Source organism: Stegodyphus dumicola, chromosome 6 (genome assembly GCF_044657685.1).
Source record: "Stegodyphus dumicola isolate Sdum_Otavi_A_Nest chromosome 6, ASM4465768v1".
Taxonomy (NCBI): domain Eukaryota; kingdom Metazoa; phylum Arthropoda; class Arachnida; order Araneae; family Eresidae; genus Stegodyphus; species Stegodyphus dumicola.
In genome coordinates this window covers 3,978,557-3,997,409 of record NC_140773.1, presented here as the reverse complement: position 1 = coordinate 3,997,409, position 18,853 = coordinate 3,978,557, and the positions used below count along the sequence as shown (strand labels likewise).

Below are 18,853 nucleotides of genomic sequence, written 5' to 3'. Positions count from 1 at the left end.
AATAATGCTTAATCATAGAGCTAAAAAGATAAAAAAAGGGGGTTAGTAGGAGGGAGTGCAACAGCAGACTGCGAACCTGAAAACCTTAGCAAACCGTTTTGGGCGAGCCTTAATATTCTGTCGAATATAATTTCAAACTTTTTATTTTTCATTTATTTATTTATTTTTATTTGTTTATATTTTTCTTTCAAAGGAAGGTAGTTTTCATTGTGCTGGGGATCTTTTTTTTTTTTCGTACGGAAAATGAAAGACCCTTTTGCCTCTCTTCCTAGAAATGGATAGAGTTTATTATAAAACCAAAGCTAACTTAAATTTGGAATTTTTACCTAATTTTATATTTGACACTGATGTTTCTTTTGACGTCAAAAAATAATTCACTAATTTGCAAATCACAGAATTACTTAGCTCATGAGTATATTGACCATTTCAGAGGTGAGGTAAGAATAAACCAATAAAATTTATTAAAATGCATCTCAGTTTCAAATTTACGTTTTTAAGAAATTAATTGTAGGAATTAATTTTACTCGCTGCTTAAAAATTAAGAAAATGTAATTTATTAATTATCCATGATGAGTTTTCAGTAAGTTTCATTTGAATTAGCAGCATGAGCTTTTACACAAGTTGTTCTTCTACGAAAGTAAAATATCGGACAATAAATAAATGCTTTTACTTACTTTTTTTTTGTTGTAAATTCTTCTTTAAGAATGTTTGTTACCTTGGTGGAAAATATGAGCATGTCTACTTTTTAAAGATCAGAATTCAAAGGAACCAGATCACAAATTTGTGCTTATAATTGTTATTTAAATTTATTTCATGAATTAAAAAAAGATAATTTTTTATACTTGTAACGTTTGAGAAAAAATAATTAACACGAGGTATGAAAAAAGAATCGTCTGAAAACGTGTACTGAAGAAATAAAATAATATATTTTATCGTAAGAAAATATTTGTTATTTTTAAATTTTCAGTATGTTAAAGATTGATATTTTATGAAAATGTATTATATTGGATAATTTTAATATTCGGGGTCATAACAAAGTTTTTGTCTTTATAATTAATATCGCAGGAAGATTAAAATACATTTGATTAATTTTACAAGAATAATTTATGTTGTGCATATTCCAAACATGTAATATTAAAGAATATTTGTTTCTGTCGAATAACGTGAGTGAGAATATGTATTTGGCTACGGGAAGGTTACCTTTAAAATTAATTTCATTTGTTAAAAGGCTTTTTTACAAAAAGTAGACAGTTATTTTAAATGGTTGACTCTGTTTCAAAAGATTCACATATACCTTGAAAAGATGACACATACTTTATATGGTATAAGTGTTAATGGTGGTTTATAATAGAGCTAAATAGACAAAGGAATAAAAGGGGGGTTGGTAAGAGGGAATGTAACAGACTCTTAGACTGCGAGCTTAGCGACAGCATAAAAACTTTGATCCTCTTGGGCGACCGTTAAAATCGTAATTCTTTCAGAATTTTGATTGTTATTGCTTTTATTTTAAATATTTTTCACCATTATTTGCAGCTACATTGAATATTTTAGAATATTATTTACGGGTGCTTTTCGCGTGTAAAAATACATGGTACTAAATTAAAATTTACCTTTGATTTATTCATAACTAAATTATAAGTGACCCTTATGGTTACAAATGTGTTGAATCTTTACATTTGAGTTAAATGCGTATTTGCACGGCATGAATTGCGGTAGGAAGGAGTATTTAGACTTTGACTCCTAAAGTAGTTACCCTACGGGGTACGTCGTAGTGGGGAAGGAGACCACTTTATGATTTTAAAGTGGAGAAGTTTTTAGTCCTACTTGTAGAAAAATGCAATTATTATGGTAGTTCTGCTCGTGCTGATGTGCTGTGTATTTGCAGCAATGAATATAACAAAGTTTTATCTGTGGCGCCCTTCGTTGGCGAACCCATAAAATAAAAACCGTTTAAAGTTTTGAGGTACCAGAGTATAATGCATTATATAAAATAATGTAATGTACTAAATTTTGAAGCGAAATTTGCACAATTTATTCTTCAGATCTGAAAATCATAACTTAGTATTTATAGGAATAAGAAAATCTTCTGTAGTTTCAGAATTCCTATTACGGCAATGTAGAAAATATTAGTAGAAAGTTAAAAAAATATAAAAATATCAATTTAAGTAGATTATGAGTACAAACACATCAACGAAAAAGACCTCATTTAAACCGATATTATTTTATCTGGCGTTTAAAAGATAAATTTTTGTTTTATTCAGCACAATGAAATCCATCCTTTTTAAACTACCTAGATATATGTGAAATTCCACGATTTTCTGACCGTCGCAAAGACTTGGATTTCAGGTCTTTGCTTACATTTTTCTTTTAAGCAGAAATATCGGTTTCGCTTTGTAATACTACATTCTCGTCGCAAAATGCGTAAGATGTTGGGTCATGCGACGTCGTTTTGAAATGCGTTGTAAAAGTGCACCTGTGAATTTCGGTCTAAATAAAAAAATAAAATAAAAAAAATTGAAATAATAATAATAATAAAAAAAACGCAAGTACAAATGCTTTATTTTACTCATTTATACATTTTTGTAATTTTTCACAATTTTATTAAAAGACTGTAATTTTTATGTTTGCTATATACTTTATTATTATTCGACACCATAAATATTGAACAGAGTATACATATTCAGTTTTTGTTAGAAGTGGAAACATTTTATCGCTTGGTTGTTATAACTGAATACAAGGACAGAGAATGGAAAAATATTCACCAAAAGAAATTAGGAAAAAACACGAAAAAATAAGTTAAAGAATATATATATTTCTCGCTTACGTATTTTTTTAAACCAAGTGTTTAAAATAGTTATTAGGAAAAAAATATACAATTATAATGAGTCCTAGATTGATTTGACATGTCGAACTAACAATTAATAATAAAAGACACAAAGAACTTGTTGAAAGAACTAGTTGATTTTAAATCGCTTAATTTGGTTATCAGTAAGTGGCAGGTTATATACTGTGAAGACTGGAAAAAAAAAGTATTTTATGCTTCGCCAAATGGAAACAAATTGGAGCGTGAACATATTTCTTTGAAATTGCTGGTTTTGATGAAATTTGAAAGACAAATATCATAAGTCTTGCAGAGTGGCCATCTATTGCTTTGAAATCGTCGAGTTTGTTAATGAAAGTTAGTGCAAAGTATTAACTTTGCAAAAAGTAAATCTAAAAACTCGAAATTCGATCTTCGATGCACACGTGACCAGGTGTATGATAATGTGTAATCAAAACGGTGATCGTGAAATTTTAAATTGCCTTACGTGTGTTAAAATACTGCTAAGATTTTTTTTAGCAAATATCAATTTTTAAATTAGGTTAAGGCTTTCCATTTTGTTCTTTTTCTTTAATAAACATTAATTTATATTGAATTTATAGTAATTACGCACATGCTATTTAAAAGGAAAGATTCAATAGAGTTTCTTGCAAAACTGATATCTTTTTTAATGATGTAGTATAAAAATTGTCATAATTTTAAATAGTTTTAATATTAATGTATTTAAATACAAGGTTATTTATAATTACATGACGTGAAACATTTCAGTTTTTTAATGTGTCAGATTTGTTTCACATATAGCTTTGCGAATTGAGCAGACATTTATGTGGCATGCTAAGATTTATTCGAATGCCACGAAAATGCCGTAGATGCGAACAAAAAGCTGGCTGATACCACAGTTGCATGAAAATAATGGCAGATTCCTCTTTGAAGTCTCAGCTTGTCCTTCAATACGACAGAAAGTAATATCGATATCTTTTCCAAAGCATCAAAATTTGCCGCAAAGCAGAGATGGTTGAGGAAAGTATCTGATTTTCAGTTTGCCACTGTAATGGGATGCAGGAGTAAATATAAGGCACTTTATGAAACATGGTAAGCCTAATTTTTATATTTTTTTTGTTTGCTTTAATTAGAAATATTCTGTATTTTAAAAGCGGCCTTTTTCTTCATTTTTTAGCAGTTTCTTAAACCACTTGGAATTTCTCAGATGGAGGGGGCTCCACTGCTGCTTCTACAGGATGAGCTGGAAAAGAAAAGAATTTTATGTACAAAAAGTGTTAACTGTATTTTGGATAGCTAGTCCATAAGACGTTTGGCTTCATCTGGCCGCAACACTACCAGGCATTGATTCAATAATTTTCTGGAATTTTACATTTTCCCCCTAAAGATTCTCAATAGGATTAAATCATTTAGGGTTTCTAGGTAACTAATTCATGACGCAGAAGTCAGAGGCATGGTGATGTAGGCATGCAGTAGGCAACCGGGACCTGTGAGAGGTGCAATTATCTTGCTGGAATACTGAATTTCCGTATGAAAGACAGGTGATGGAGGATGGGGACGCCTGAAGTTTAACAGACGTTAACAGGCATATGTTCCGCTTCCTCCCTGGGAGTTTATTTAAGAACTAAGTGTAGATACATAGCCCTACAGGGGCAACTGTTGAACATCTAGTAGTTGAGGTACATTTGCATTAACTTGTTGATACAGGCATGGTTAAAGAAACACTTAATAGGTTATATAAATGGATAGAGAAGATTGGCCAGCAACTCCACGTACCGAAGCATACGGAGGGAGATTGATACAAGTAGCAAAACATCGAAATAGTGCCAAAGAGAAAACAGCCCAAACCATGATTAAGTCGCCATGGCCTGGCATGCAGGATCCATTGCTTCATGAGCATGACGTCTTATTCTGAGTGTGTCGTCATTTTTAAGACTGATTACTCCCTGATACCAGATTCCAGAGTATTCCAGAGTCCATTTTCCGTGTTTTGTAGCTCAGGGAATACTCGCAGCTAGATCAACATACACAGAGCAATGGTTCTCTCTTGGGCACCCGAAGCACTTTTCAAGAAGTGTGGGTCGCATAGTCGGTTTACTGACTGAGCCCTGATTGAGCTGGGTGATAATTTAAGGTAATATTTGGCTTGGCTGGCTATGCAGAACTGGGGTGAGACGTCTTTGGAATTTGCTCGCTTGCTATGTATTTTCTTGCTAACCCTGTATTCGGGGAAAAGTATTTGACAATGTCAGCCCTATCTCTGTGACACTTTAGGGAACTGAAGGGCAACGTGTGTGGAAAGCGTCGGTGATCAAAGGTGTGTAAAAATTTGAGTACCATAGTACTAGATACACAGGGGTTATCTTACAAAATAAGAGAGAGAAAGGGAGGGAGGGAGTGTGTGTGTGTGAGTGCGAGTATGCGAGTCAAAGAGAGAGTATGAGAGTGCGAGAGCGAGAGAGAATGCCTGTGAGTCAAAGAGTTAGTGTGTGATTGTGAGAGCAAGAGAGTTTGTGAGTGCAAGAGTGCAAGAGAGACTGTGTACGTGCCAGAAAGTATGTGACTGAGTGAGAGTGTGTGTGGGTGTGAGGAGTGTTTGAGAAAGTGCAATCACACACTCTCTCACAGTCACACACTCTTTGAGGTAGTGTGTGCGAGAGCTAGAGAAAGTGTGAGTGTGAGTATGAGTGCAAGAGAGTGAGTGGGTGCGAGAAAGTGTGTGTGTGAGTGTGCGAGAGAGAGTGCATGTGAGGAGCATTTGAGAGAAAGAGTGCACTCTCTCTAGCACTCACACACTTTCTATCAATCATACACTCTCGAGTGCGAGGCAGAGTAAGTGAGAGTATGAGTGTAAGAGACAGAGTGAGTGGGTGTGAGGAGGGTTTGAGAGAGAGAGTACACTCTCTCTAGCACAATCACACACTGTCTCTCACACTCACTCTCTCTCTCTCTCTCAAGTGCGAGAGTGAGTGGGTGTGAAGAGCATTTGAGAGGGTATTCTCTCTTGCTCACACACCTCTCTTTCTAGAGTGCAACAGCGAGAATGCGTGAGAGAGGTGCGTGTGTGCACGAGTGCGAGAGAATACTCTTTCGCACTCACACACTTTCTCCACACTCTCTTGAGTGCGAGAGAGAGTGTGCATGTATGTGCGAGACTGCAAAAGAGAAAGTGTGCGTGTACGTGCGAGAGAATACCTGTGTGTCAGAGTGCATTTGAAAGAGTAAGTACACTCCTGACACCCACTCACTCTCTCGCATTCACAGACACTTGCACTCTGCCGTTCTCGCACACTTTCTCTTCCACTCATACACTCTCCCTCTCTCTCGAGGAGAAGAGGGAGTGAGACTGCGAAAGAGAGTGTGCATGTACATGCGAAAGTACGTGAGTGCGACACAGTGAGTGGGTGTGAGGAGTTTGTGCGTGCACAAGTGCAAGAGAATGCCTGCAAGTGTGAGAGAGTGTACTTACTCTTTCAAATGCACTCTGACTCACAGGCACTTGTGCACGCACTCTGTCAAACACCCACTCAGTCTCTCGCACGTACACGCACTCTCTCTTTTGCAGTCTCACACTCTCTCGCACTCGAGAGAGTGTGTGAGTGTGTGAGAGAGAGTATACTCTTTCTATCAAACGCTCCTCACACCCACTTACTCTTTCACTCTCCCTCTCGCACATACACACACACTCTCTCTCTCTCGCACTCGAGAGAGAGTGTGTGAAAGAAAGGTGCGAGTGCGAGAGAAAGTATACTCTCTCACACCCACTCACTTCCTCTCTCTTGCAGTCATACTCTCACTCACTCTTGCTGTAGCACTCGCTCACACTCACAATCTCTCTCGCACTCGTGCACTCGAAAGGGGGAAGTGAAAGAGAGGTGTGATTGCGAGTGAGTGTGTGAGCAAGAGAGAGTACCCTCTCAAACGCTCTTCACACCCACTCACACTCTCTCTTGCACTCATACTCTCACTCGCTCTCTCTCGCACTCGAGAGAGTGTGAAAGAGGTGAGAGAGTGCGAGTGTGAGAGAAAGTGTGAGAGCGAGAGACAGAGAGTGTGTGATTGTGCTATAGAGAGTGTACTCTCTCTCTCAAACCCTCCTCACACCTACTCACTCTGTCTCTTGCACTCATACTCTCACCTCTCTAGCACTCGCACACACTGTCGTACTCACACTCTCTCACACGCACATTCTTTTTCGCAGTCTCCCACTTTCTCTCTGCCACTCACGAACTCTCTCTCGCGCACTCACACACTCCCTCTCGCACTTGAGAGAGAGTGTATGAGTGCGAGAGAGATACAAATCACCCTGTGCCCTGTATGAGTGCGAGAGAGATAGTGTGTGAGTGCGAGAGACAGACTGTGGGTCGCGAGAGAGAGTGCTAGAGAGAGTATACTCTCTCAAACGCTCCTCACACCCACTCACTCTGTCTCTCGCACGTACACGCACACTCTCTCCAATTAGGAGTAGTAGATGTATTATACCAAAAATAATAAACAACAGAAGAACCCGCATACTGTAGATATAGAAACTTCCGATTCCGACGTTGAAGAGAGTGACAATGAAGATAATGACAAGGTACAGGGTGATTATAATTAAAGTTGCGATTTCAGAACATTAACTTTAAAACTACAGGTCAGAATGACTTGATATTTTGCCAGAACAATCGAGAGGCAATGAAATTTTGTTTGGCGAAGGGAAAAAATAGTTCCAAAATGTGGCGATAGACTACGCTAGCAGGGGTAAGACCTAATCAATAACCACACGAATGTTGTTAGCCAAAAGAAAATAATAGACTCCAAGGCTTTAAGACAGGCAAAAAGACGTGTTTACAGTGAATAGTTTAAAGAATATGTGTGTACAATGATAATGACAAGAGAAAAAGGAAAAGCTTCATGAAAACAAACGTGCATAAGTTGTTCGATATGGCATCCACCTTGTTTCGCTACTAGTTGGAAGTACAAAACGACATGTTCCAGTACAGTTCCGGAGGGTATCTGTGCTGATGCTATGAATGTGGTAAGTGATGGTTGCCTTCAAGTCGGCCAGATTCCCAACCTACCGACTGCAAACAATACTTTTCAGGTATCCCCCAAAGCCAAAAATCACATGGGTTTAGTTGGGCGAACGTGGCAGTAAAACTGTTGGAAAATGGCAGGTTATGATTTTATGAGTGGTCAGCAGTTCCTTCATAGAAGTAGCAATGTCCAGAGGAGCACCATCTTGCATCTTGTGCGAACCACCGATGCTGCTGAATTGCCAGAAGGACATGGTTAAGCAGTTAATGATCCCTGCAGATGTGATCTCGAAGAAGAACGGACCTATGACAAACGCTGCCATTATTCCGCCCCACAGTGACCTTTTTAGACTGAAGAGGTACTCGCTGTAGCAGGAACGGATTCTTGATCACCGATATCCTGCAATTTTGAGTATTTATAGAACTTTGCAAAACGGAATGGGCTCCCCCAGACCACAGAATATTCCCTGGCCATCCATTCTTCACTTCCATCCGGGCAAGAAATCACTGTGCAAACGATTCACATGTTTCCAGGTAAGCAAGTAGAAAGTTCTGCACATGAGTTAGCTTGCACGGATAACAGCGCAAGATGTTCCACAGGACATTACGCACAGTGCTGATAGGCATATCCAACATTCGTCCAGTTCCCCATGCACTGCTGATTCCTGTATCACTGTTCGTCTATTCTTGGAACTTTGTAGCCACATCTTCCACTGTCGCAACTGGGTTTCATCCTCTACCTCATTTCACGTTAAATAAATCTGTCTCTTTGAATTTATCCATCAGTTTTCACAGGCCGTAAGCGGTTTTGGGGGCGAAGTTTATGCCCTTTAATGTCAAGAACTTCCTGATAGCTGTTAACGCAGAGTCATCGTTCTGACAGAAAAGTTTCACGAGCAGAGCGCGATCCTTAATTGTCAAACAACGAAGCATTTAAGCAAAGCATTACGTGTTCCGCTAATGTTCTGCATTTTTATCACAGCTACATCTGTGGTGTGCATGTCAAGTCTTGAAATATCCATATCTCTACAACAGCCATGTAAATCCTGACAACGGCATCTATCGGCACATTTTTTTAACTACCGTATTTGCCGGCATATATGACGCACCCCTTTTTTATACACATTTTTGAAGGATAAAATGTTATCACTGATCATCATAATGAATTTATAGTATTTTAAATATAAAGTAATACAAATTAATAATTTCTGCAAATATGCAATCTATACGGGGAAAGACCATCTTTTAATTTTTTTCGTCAAAATTCAGATACTCATCTCAAGAGCTAACTGGAAAGTCAATAGAAACTTTCTAAATTAGCATCAGAGTCCTCATACAACAAATTGTCCCCTGTACCCTCCAGTGCATTACTAATACCACATTTCTTAAATGATTTAAACACTATCTTTAGTTTCACAGCATCCCAGTTGACAGTTCTTATCATTTTATCAGTCGGGGTGGCCCGAAATGCCTATCTATAGTCTTGTTACCATACGCAATCACACGTACCTTGTATGTTATGTTATAGCAATGCCGACAATGGTTTTTGAGCTATAACTTGGCAAGAAATTAAAGATAACTGAACAGTAGAAATTTCACACGCTTAAAAGTCGTTCACAAAAATTGGAAAGTTTTCAGCTGTGATTGTCGATATGTGCGCATGCGGGTTCAATGAACTTTATGTAACTAATGTTCCCATACTCTGCAAAAAACAAGACAAAAGATTGTGCAACTCCGAATAGAGGAAATTTTGAGAAATAAATGTAATCGAAAACTGAGTAAGACGGATTCCGTTGTTCAGACCTATTTTCAAAGACAAAAAGTGCGTCTTATACGGCGGCAAATATGGTATTTTTCCTTCACTAAACAAAATTCAATTGTTTCACGATGGTTCAGATTCCATTCGTAAAATATCCAGTCATTCTGACTGGTAGTTTTAAAGTTAGAGCAGCGTTTTGATATCGCAACTTTAATTATAATCACCCTGTAATTGTTGAAGATATTGCTAATGAGGATGAAATATTAACTCATCAAGTTCATTATAATTAATCAAGTTTGAAAAATTGTTAAGACATTTAAACATTCTCCTACAAAAAATGCCTTATTTGAAAAATATATAATAACTGGAAGTAAAACAGAACATGTTTTAATATTAGATTCTAAACCACGTTGGAACAATTTACTCCTAGTGATGGAACGATTTATGAAACTGAAATATGCAATCCCCAAAAGCAACAATCGACTTTAATCTCCCAATTAATTTTTCCGATACGGAGAGATTCTAATTTCTTAACAGTTAGTGCAACAAGGAACAGCTCACATCACTATTTAAAGAATTATATATTACATTGAAAAATCGCACAGGAGAAAGGCATACTGAAATAGAAAATGGCTTACGGTATTTACATAATTATAATGATTTAAAAATGAAAAAGAGGAAGAGACTAATCAAATCAAGTTTATGTTAAATTTTCTTAAAATGAAAATAGAAAGAAATATTAAACTTTCTTAAATTACCCACAAACCTATCCACACACAGAAGAATTCGGTACAGTTATCGAAGATGATGATGGCACTAATGTCGATAGTGAAAAGAATTGTCTCTTGAACAAAAATTAGAATTAGCACTAACTAAAAAAAAATTCAACAAGCCAAAATAAAATACAGAAATCAGTTATATCCAAAACCATCCAATGAGAAATCGATTTATTTGAAGATGAGGGATTTCGAGATAAATACTTGGAAAAAGTATATCGCCCTTGCTAACAGTACCACCTACTAGTGTAAGATGCTGAAAGAGGGTTTTAGACAGCTGGTAATTTTTACACAAAATTACGCTCCAGGCTCAATTATGTTTTTTTAAGATCACATTTCAAAAATTTTAATAGTACCACAGAATACTGATATTTACACTTTTTTGTGATTTAAATATATAAGATGGTCCTCGTTTCTTTACAATTCTTTATATACTGTTATAATGTATAAATTATGAATGATTTTTTGGTGGTATATACTCTAATAAAATTGGCAAATAAAACAAAGAAACACCTGTGTTTTCTTTCTTTTTTTTATAAAATTCCTACTACCGAATACAGGTATTGAAATTTTGGTCCGAAATTGCAATACCTAATCATGCCTACCTTACTCCACCCTAACCAGTTTAGCCTCTCTCCTCCTACTATTAGGGCTCCTACTTGTAATCTTGAAATTGGTATGGCTGAAAAGATATACGAGGCAGTTCCTGACGCTCTTAAAGCTTTTTCCTTAGAAGTTATAGCTACAAATAACCCTAGCTGTGAGTGGATCCACATTTCTACTGATGACACTGCACGTAAGGAAAATACTGGTGCCGGTTGTACTGTGAAGGATATTTTGCGGAATCCTATTCTGTTGATCTGAATGCCTCTAACTTCGACGCAGAGATTTTTGCCACAGGAAAGGCAATTTTAAATCTTCTTGTACCTGATACTAACTTTAGCAAGGCAGTTATATTTGCTCACTCCCGAGTGGGCAGCTGTCTCATACACCTACTGATTACTTTCTTGTTGAAGAGACCAAGATAAATGTATCCAATGCAATGGCTTTTGGCTCGGAGCTTGTTTTTCAATGGATCCCCAGCCACTGGAAATGAAAAAGCCCATCTTCTGCCTAAAAATGGCTGTAAGCTATCCTGGCGCAGCCCTTGTTTGTCATAAAATCTTGTCGATTAGGTGGATGGGGCTGCGCCCTATTTGTACCCTAGCCACATTATGCTATAATGATTTGAAATCTGAATGATAAAAATGAAAAATGATTACTTTAGCCACATTTCTCACTCTCCAATTAACAGTTTAGTTCTGAGGCAAAGAGGAAAGTGGACCAACTTTTAAATGTATAAACTCCTTTCAACCGATAAAGTGTGGAATACTCTTGTATTTTCGCCTATCCCAGTGGACATACCCCGTGCATTCTTTACGGCAAATTTTCAACTCTCGACAAGACATTTTATATAAATACCTGCACCGCATTGGTGTAGTTGCTGATGATGTCCGTCCGGTGAAACCATGGACTTTCTTCATTTGACAACTTGTACTGCACTTCATTTTATGATTTTAATTCTGACAACTTTCCAAAGGCTAAATTTTAATGGGGGCTGCCAGAGGTTTCATGGCAGATATCGCTACAGACTGACATAGGGAAGAGCATCTTAGCTGCATTTAAAAAGAGCATAAAAATGTGTTATCATACTTACTTTGACAGTTCCCATCGTAAAAGGTGACGTCATCAAGAGCAAAGTTTCCATCAGTGGTTTCACCTTCAAATTCAATCTGCATTGAAATAGATAATAATAAACTTGTTAGAGAAGATTTCAATTAAATTCATAGTAAATATATAATGTGCACACCATGCGACTGCCTTGTACTGACTATTGAAATTTTACTTTTTAAAATTCCTACTATCAGCTCACACTCAACCAATATCTTGTGCAAATTTTCAATTGTTAATAAAATACTTTCTATTCATCCACTGAAGTTCAAATACATTTTTTTAAAGTTGTAGTTGATGACACTTGATGTTAATATAATTTTTTCACATATTTAAAATTTTGTTGTATTTTTAAAATGTTTCTGTGTTAATCTAAGTAGGAATTGACTTTAGACAATTTTTTTATATTACTTGTATCCCTGCAATTTCTTTAGACTTATTTCCTCGAATTTCATTAGAAATGCATTTCTGTTACAATCAATCACTTCGCAGCAATGCAAAAGTACATAAACACTTCAAACATCTTCATTCGAAATTGTTAAATACAGAAAAATCTAAAATACCAAATACAGTAAACAACCCAAACAAAGTGAATTTATTGGTTAGCAAGTGTGAAGCGACGCCACTAAGAAAAATCACGCTTCCGAGACTAGAATTATTCGGCGCTTTGCTTGCTGCTCAGTTAGCAAGCAAAGTCAAGAAAATGGTGCATTTAAAAAAAGGCACTCAATGTTTTTTGGGCGAATTCAAAAATCACTCTGTTGGATTAAGAGGACAACAAAATGATAGAAATCATTTGCCACCAACAGAGTGAATGAAATACAGGGTTTAAGTGATACTGGTGCCCTGAGAAAGAAAATCTCGCAGATCTCAGCAGGAGAGTTGGTGCTGACATTTTATTGAATAGGTAACATTTGGTGGCATGGACCCAGTTTTTGAAAGAAAAGACTGATGTTTCTGTAGACAATGACATTCTAATTTCTTTAGATGACTTTTAGATGAACTAAAGAAAGCCAGTGAGCCTAATGATCCTATTGCCTTTATTGTTTTTAATCATAGCTCTATAGCTGATATTCTTTTGAGTAATAATTAACTATTGTTCATGTTATGTATTTATATTTATCAATAATGTTAAAACTAATGAAAAGCTTACCTTGAAAAAAAAAAAAAAAAAAAAAAAAAAAAAAAAAAAAAAAAGGAAAACATTTTAAGATCTACGCAAGTACAAGTTAACGAAAGGGAAAACTGTTCCTGATCAGAATTTTCTTTAAATTCTAAAGACAACATTTTAAGTCAAAATATACAAAGTAATACATATAAGATGTACAGCATTTATTTCATAATAATTTACACTGTTCAGCAGCAAAGTCCTCCTTATAAAACAGAGGTATCCTGCATAATTTTCACCTATTTTAATTTCAAACCAACATTAAAAAAGTCTGGATTGCTCATTATTTTTAAATGATTTGTTTTCTATAGAGAAAGCAGTTTTTAAGCAGAAAAGGCACTAACGTGAAGCAAACTGTGTATCTCTTGAATACGAATACTGCTGAATTGCTTTAAATTTATCTTTTACAGAATGGCAATGAAAATATTGGAATATGAATCTCTTAATTCTGAGGATAAATTTGATCATTTATTTCAATGCATGAAACCGAACTCGCCAGCTTATTAGAAGATTTTGCTCTCTAAAGAGAATTATGGAAAAGCTACAGAGCTTTTTAAATCTATATTTGGCAAGGAAGAGTTTTTAAATGAATATTACATATGTGAACTCAAGTGTATTTGAGTTAAAATGACATGCAAATAACTATTATTGCAGGAGTTAAACAAGCAACAAGAATTAGCACAATATTTATAAATTTACAGGACTAGTTTTGAAGGTTAAATATAGAAACTCCTTCTTCAACTGCAGAAGTGCAAATGATGAAGGAAAAAGCAGTAATAAGATTAGGCAATAAGAACGATAAGAAGGATGTCAAGCTGCTGGCACCCTCTATTGATGAAAAATGAAAACAGCTATCAAATAATTTCATTAGAAACTGAGGGTAAAGACGGATTGGAACTGGGATTGCTAACTAGAACTGAAAGATTTATATCAAAGTGAAATGCCTCTAGAAAATCTAATTTAAATAATCTTAAATAAAATTATTAATAATTAATCTTAAAATAATTTAATAACTTAAAATTTTAGAATATTGCACATGTTTATGGAGCTCAGTAATAATCATATCAATACATAATACAGTATAGAATACTGTTATTTATGCTGCATTATTATGTAGAATATTTTATGTAAAGAAGCTGTAAGAAAAATTGAAGCACAATTCAAGGACTAAGAAGGAAGAAGGTACTGAAGGATGATTGCTACATAGGGGGCTGGTTGGGCAAAGCACTCAAGAGCTATCTGCCTAAGATAGAAGAGATGCCTTCTTCCCTTTGTGGAGGGCTTTTTATGGAACACTGGTTCATATACACATTATACATGGGAGGGATAACTGCAGTCAAGAAATTTTTTCGAAACTTAAATGTACAAACATTCACTTCAGTGGAAGCATTAGTAGAATGCCTGTCTTTCATGTACATCACAGACAATCCATTATATCATGCTGAATAGCTTGTATTATCCAGAAATGCTGACCTTACAGAAACACTTAAATAATACAGAAAAACGGAGTTGGAGGATAAAACATTTGCCAAAAAGGTTGTTGTGGTTTGATGAAAATTTTTCTTTGATCAAAGAACACAAGTATTTGCATTCGAGCACATTTTTTACAAAATGCAGCTTCACACTAAATAGTCAAAAGATGCTTTAATTTCTATTTGCATGAGATCACCTGTGTATGCTGCCCCACAAGATATTACTTCACATATGTCTTTTATGAAGAATATACTAACATCCTCTAACAACAAAATTCAGTTGTTGCAAGTTTTACACATGTGATATGATTCTTCCACAAACTTTTTTTGAAAGAGTTATACATTTCATATTATGGTGGTATAACTACGAGGGTATACTTTGAGCTTATGTTACTGCAGTGGCTCTCAAGTTTTTTTGCCCCATGCAACTCCAAAACTCAAAAATGCATATACATCTACTTAAATTTAGATTATTTTTAATGTGCTTTTAATTAAACCAGAAGTATAGAAAATGTTGATAAAACTTGAATAAGAGTAATTTTTTATATACATAAACTAAAACAAGTTTAAGAGTAAAAGGCTGACCACATCCCACACATGAAACCATGAAAATTTTCCCCCAAGGGGAAATTTCAACCTGGCTGAGAACCCCTGTGTTATTGGGTATATATATTTCAGTCTATTCCATACATGTCATATATATACATTTTAGGGAAGAAGGATCATAAGTAGAACTTGATGATAGAATTATTTTATTTATTAACAAGTATATAAAACTTGTTAATAAATAAAATAATATGTTAGAATATAGATACATATTAGCTTCAATCATTAAAACATTTGTATAAAAAATAAATATATTAAAACACCAGGAACATTAAACTGCAGTTCTGACAAGATCTTCTCTCGGAATATCTTTCGCTAGTCAAGTCATGAAGAAAGAAAGAAAGACCAATCAAAGAGTACCAATGCAAACATTTATAGTGAACTATAGTTTTATAGTATAAAGCCATATGGCTTGTCATATACCTACATATGCATACCGCAATGGAAAAACTCATCCTTCAGAACATAACTACAAAAACCAGTGTGGAAATTCTAGATGCTGGCTGTAATCTCCTATTCCTAGTGATTGTCTCTATAAGGAGATAAACACTAGTTGTGCATACTTATTACATCTGGACTGAAAGACCTTAAAGATGTGTTAAATAGCTAGTGTAGTACATATATCTTACGTTCAATTTCACATACATCCATTTCTATCCATTGACCTATAAGCAAAATACATATTGGCCATCTCAGCCTAGTATAATGATGCATCTTAGGTCATGCAAAGTCAATGACTCAGAAGGTAGTAATATTTAATTTATTATTTAACCTTTAGCTTTTTTATTTAACCTTTTAGCACCTTTAGCTGGCATTTCTTGACACATGGTCCAAGAAAAGTATGATTTTTTTAGTATTCTGGATATATCAAGGAAATTCGGAACATGGCTTTTGTAATACTTAAGCTAGAGGAATAAAAGTAAACAGGCAATTCAGTTTATTATGAAAAACACATATCATAGATAATTCTAGCTGTGTTACAGTAGTTTTCCCTTCCCTATGTTTCAGAAATCTCCACCAACAGAATTAATATTTTCACTTAATTACATATTAACCTGTCATTTACTATTCTTTGGAATTCAGTTTTTTTCACATCTGCAGATACAAAAATCTCCTTACTGACTATAAAATTCTTAATATTTTAGCTTGTGTTGCAACATACAAATGATAAACATAAGAGGTCAATATTTAATATATGATTTGATTTAGTTGATTATGGCAAAGCACACTAGGGCTATCTGCCTAAAGGGATGCCATTGTAGAGAACATTTTAAGGGAAACTGGCTCATATACAAGTTACACATGAGGAAAATCACGAAAATGCCCAAGCAGCTAGCACATTTGCCTGTAATCAAACCCAGGTCATACCTACCACTGTTCAGCGATTTTACCGCTCGCCCATTGGTGGGCACATTTAATATACGAAAAAATTCTGAAGTCTTACATATTAACTGTGTTACTGCAAATGAAATTCCAGTTTGCATAGACACTTACATGGTGTGGTTATTAAATAATGAGATTGATCTCTTTGTCCATAACATACAGTAATGAACAGCCCACATTAGATGAATTCATTAGAGAGAAGAAAAAGACAGCTGTTGCTTTCACTCAAAATCAATCTGAGAGCAGTAATTGAAAGGACAAGGATGGAAGCTTCGTCATGTCTGTTGCTAAAAAGCAAGCAATGGTACCTTTTGAACCTTTTTTGTTTCAACCTTTTGAAATTTTAAAGAAAAATTTCCAAAGGAAACGAAAAGTATGGTAGGCCATTATACATTCAATATAAAGGTGAAATATGTTGTTTTGTATACATCTAAAAATAAATAAAAATTTATTTTTCTCGAAACTTTTATGTTGGTCATTTAAAAAAAAAAAAAAAAAACTTTGGAGTTGGGGGGAGGCAAAGTAAACAAAAAATAAAATATGGAAGAAAATATGCATATTCAGATTTTATCACCAGCTTTTTTTCCCCCTGTAAACCAGTGATTTTATCACTAAGATTTTAAAAACCTCAACAAATTAATTCAAATAACATACACAACTATGTTCACTCCACCTTCTAATATTACAAGCAACATACATATTATTAGAACTTGAAGCTCTTGCTCATTTTTTAAAGTTGTGCATTATTCTTTTGCAAACATGGAAATTAAAACTTTTTTTATAACTACATAGTTATAAAAAAAGTAAAACTGAAATTAAATTGTAATGTAAAACTCAAACTAAATTGGCAAGTTCAATGTTACTTGTAGATTCCTTCAGTTTTAGAAAATAATATATACTAAGATATCTGTTAACAAATTTGAATATTCTATTTGCATGACTAACTATAAACTACAAAAATTTGTGTCTCAGATATTTTAGAGGAATATTACTGCAAAATATGTAACTGTAAGATAATACATATTATAACTCTAATACATAACAACAGCTAGTAGAAGTACGGAATAAACAATGTTTAGCTATCTTGTTATAATTATTTCCATTTATCTAACATATAAATGTTATAATTACTATGCAAACTTATTTTTCTGAAGATAGTACCTGTATTACATCTTTGGTATCTAGGCAAAAATTACAGTCTCCAAAAATAAAGAATGGTACTTTCTCATATTGGTCAGTAGAAAACCTGTAATATATCAGTTTTATAACTTGTAATATATCATTATCTAAAATAGATACTAAGCAAAACAAAACAAAAACAAAAAAGCATTCAAGACAAATTGCAAAATGGCTATGAGATAATATTACAACAACTTTTTTAATGTAACACAGTCTTAGAGATTTGAAATAATAACATAAAATTGTATAATAAAAAATAATAAAATTAAATGCCTCAGATATAAATATGAAACTGATCAATTTGTCACAAATTTAAAATAACTATATACACAGAAGCATATTTAAAAGAACAAAATGCATAATCCAACTTGATGTAACCTTCAAATATGAACAAATAAAAATAAACAAACATAAAGGATCATAACACTATGCTCAATAACTAATGCTAATATCAGAAATTATTTTTAAATACTCAAGAAAGAATACTGTTCTCTTTTATTTTCAAAAACTTTTTTTTATAATTATATTCTGTATACAAGGGGGGGGGGAACAGCAATGATTGTTTATGCAGTCAATATCGAATAAGAACATTCTATTTCCTATATTTTGAATAGCTTGCTCCTTTCATCATTTTCGTATTTTTGTTTATATTTTTTCTATTCTTTTGCAATATCTAAAAACAAAATAAATTACTGGCCCCATCAAGGGTGGTAAAGTTACAAATAATATTTAATAATTATAAATGAGAGATTAATTAGTCAACAATAAGCATGCTTTATAAAGCCTGCCTGATATGAATGACCATTAAGTTTTTGCAGTTAAATTAAGAAACAGACTTCTTCATGAATTTACCATTTGAAATGTATTTGACCCCTTGTCAAATACATTTCAAACATCTTAATGTGGATGCACAAACATTTGCAGCATTTCTCTATAACGAACAGTTATTATATGCTAAAATAAA

The 18,853-nt window shown here is 34.4% G+C and overlaps 1 protein-coding gene across 15 annotated transcripts in view; it reads right to left on the bottom strand.

Annotated features, from left to right (window-relative positions):
* Positions 1-2,532: 2,532 nt before the first annotated feature.
* LOC118180687 (inositol polyphosphate-5-phosphatase A-like) overlaps positions 2,533-18,853 on the bottom strand; it is a 205,971-nt gene continuing 189,650 nt past the window's right edge. For 12 of the 15 annotated variants that reach the window (XM_085817993.1, XM_085817991.1, XM_085817996.1 and 9 more), the window contains 2 exons: positions 12,068-12,143; positions 2,533-4,064 (listed from right to left, as the gene is read on the bottom strand). In XM_085817993.1, coding sequence (XP_085674119.1) covers positions 4,006-4,064; positions 12,068-12,143 — 135 coding nt within the window. In that variant the 3' untranslated portion in view covers positions 2,533-4,005. Of the gene's footprint in view, positions 4,065-12,067; positions 12,144-17,871; positions 17,957-18,853 lie in introns of those variants that run through there. The other 3 variants (XR_015041551.1, XR_015041552.1, XR_015041550.1) reach the window with 3 other exon arrangements.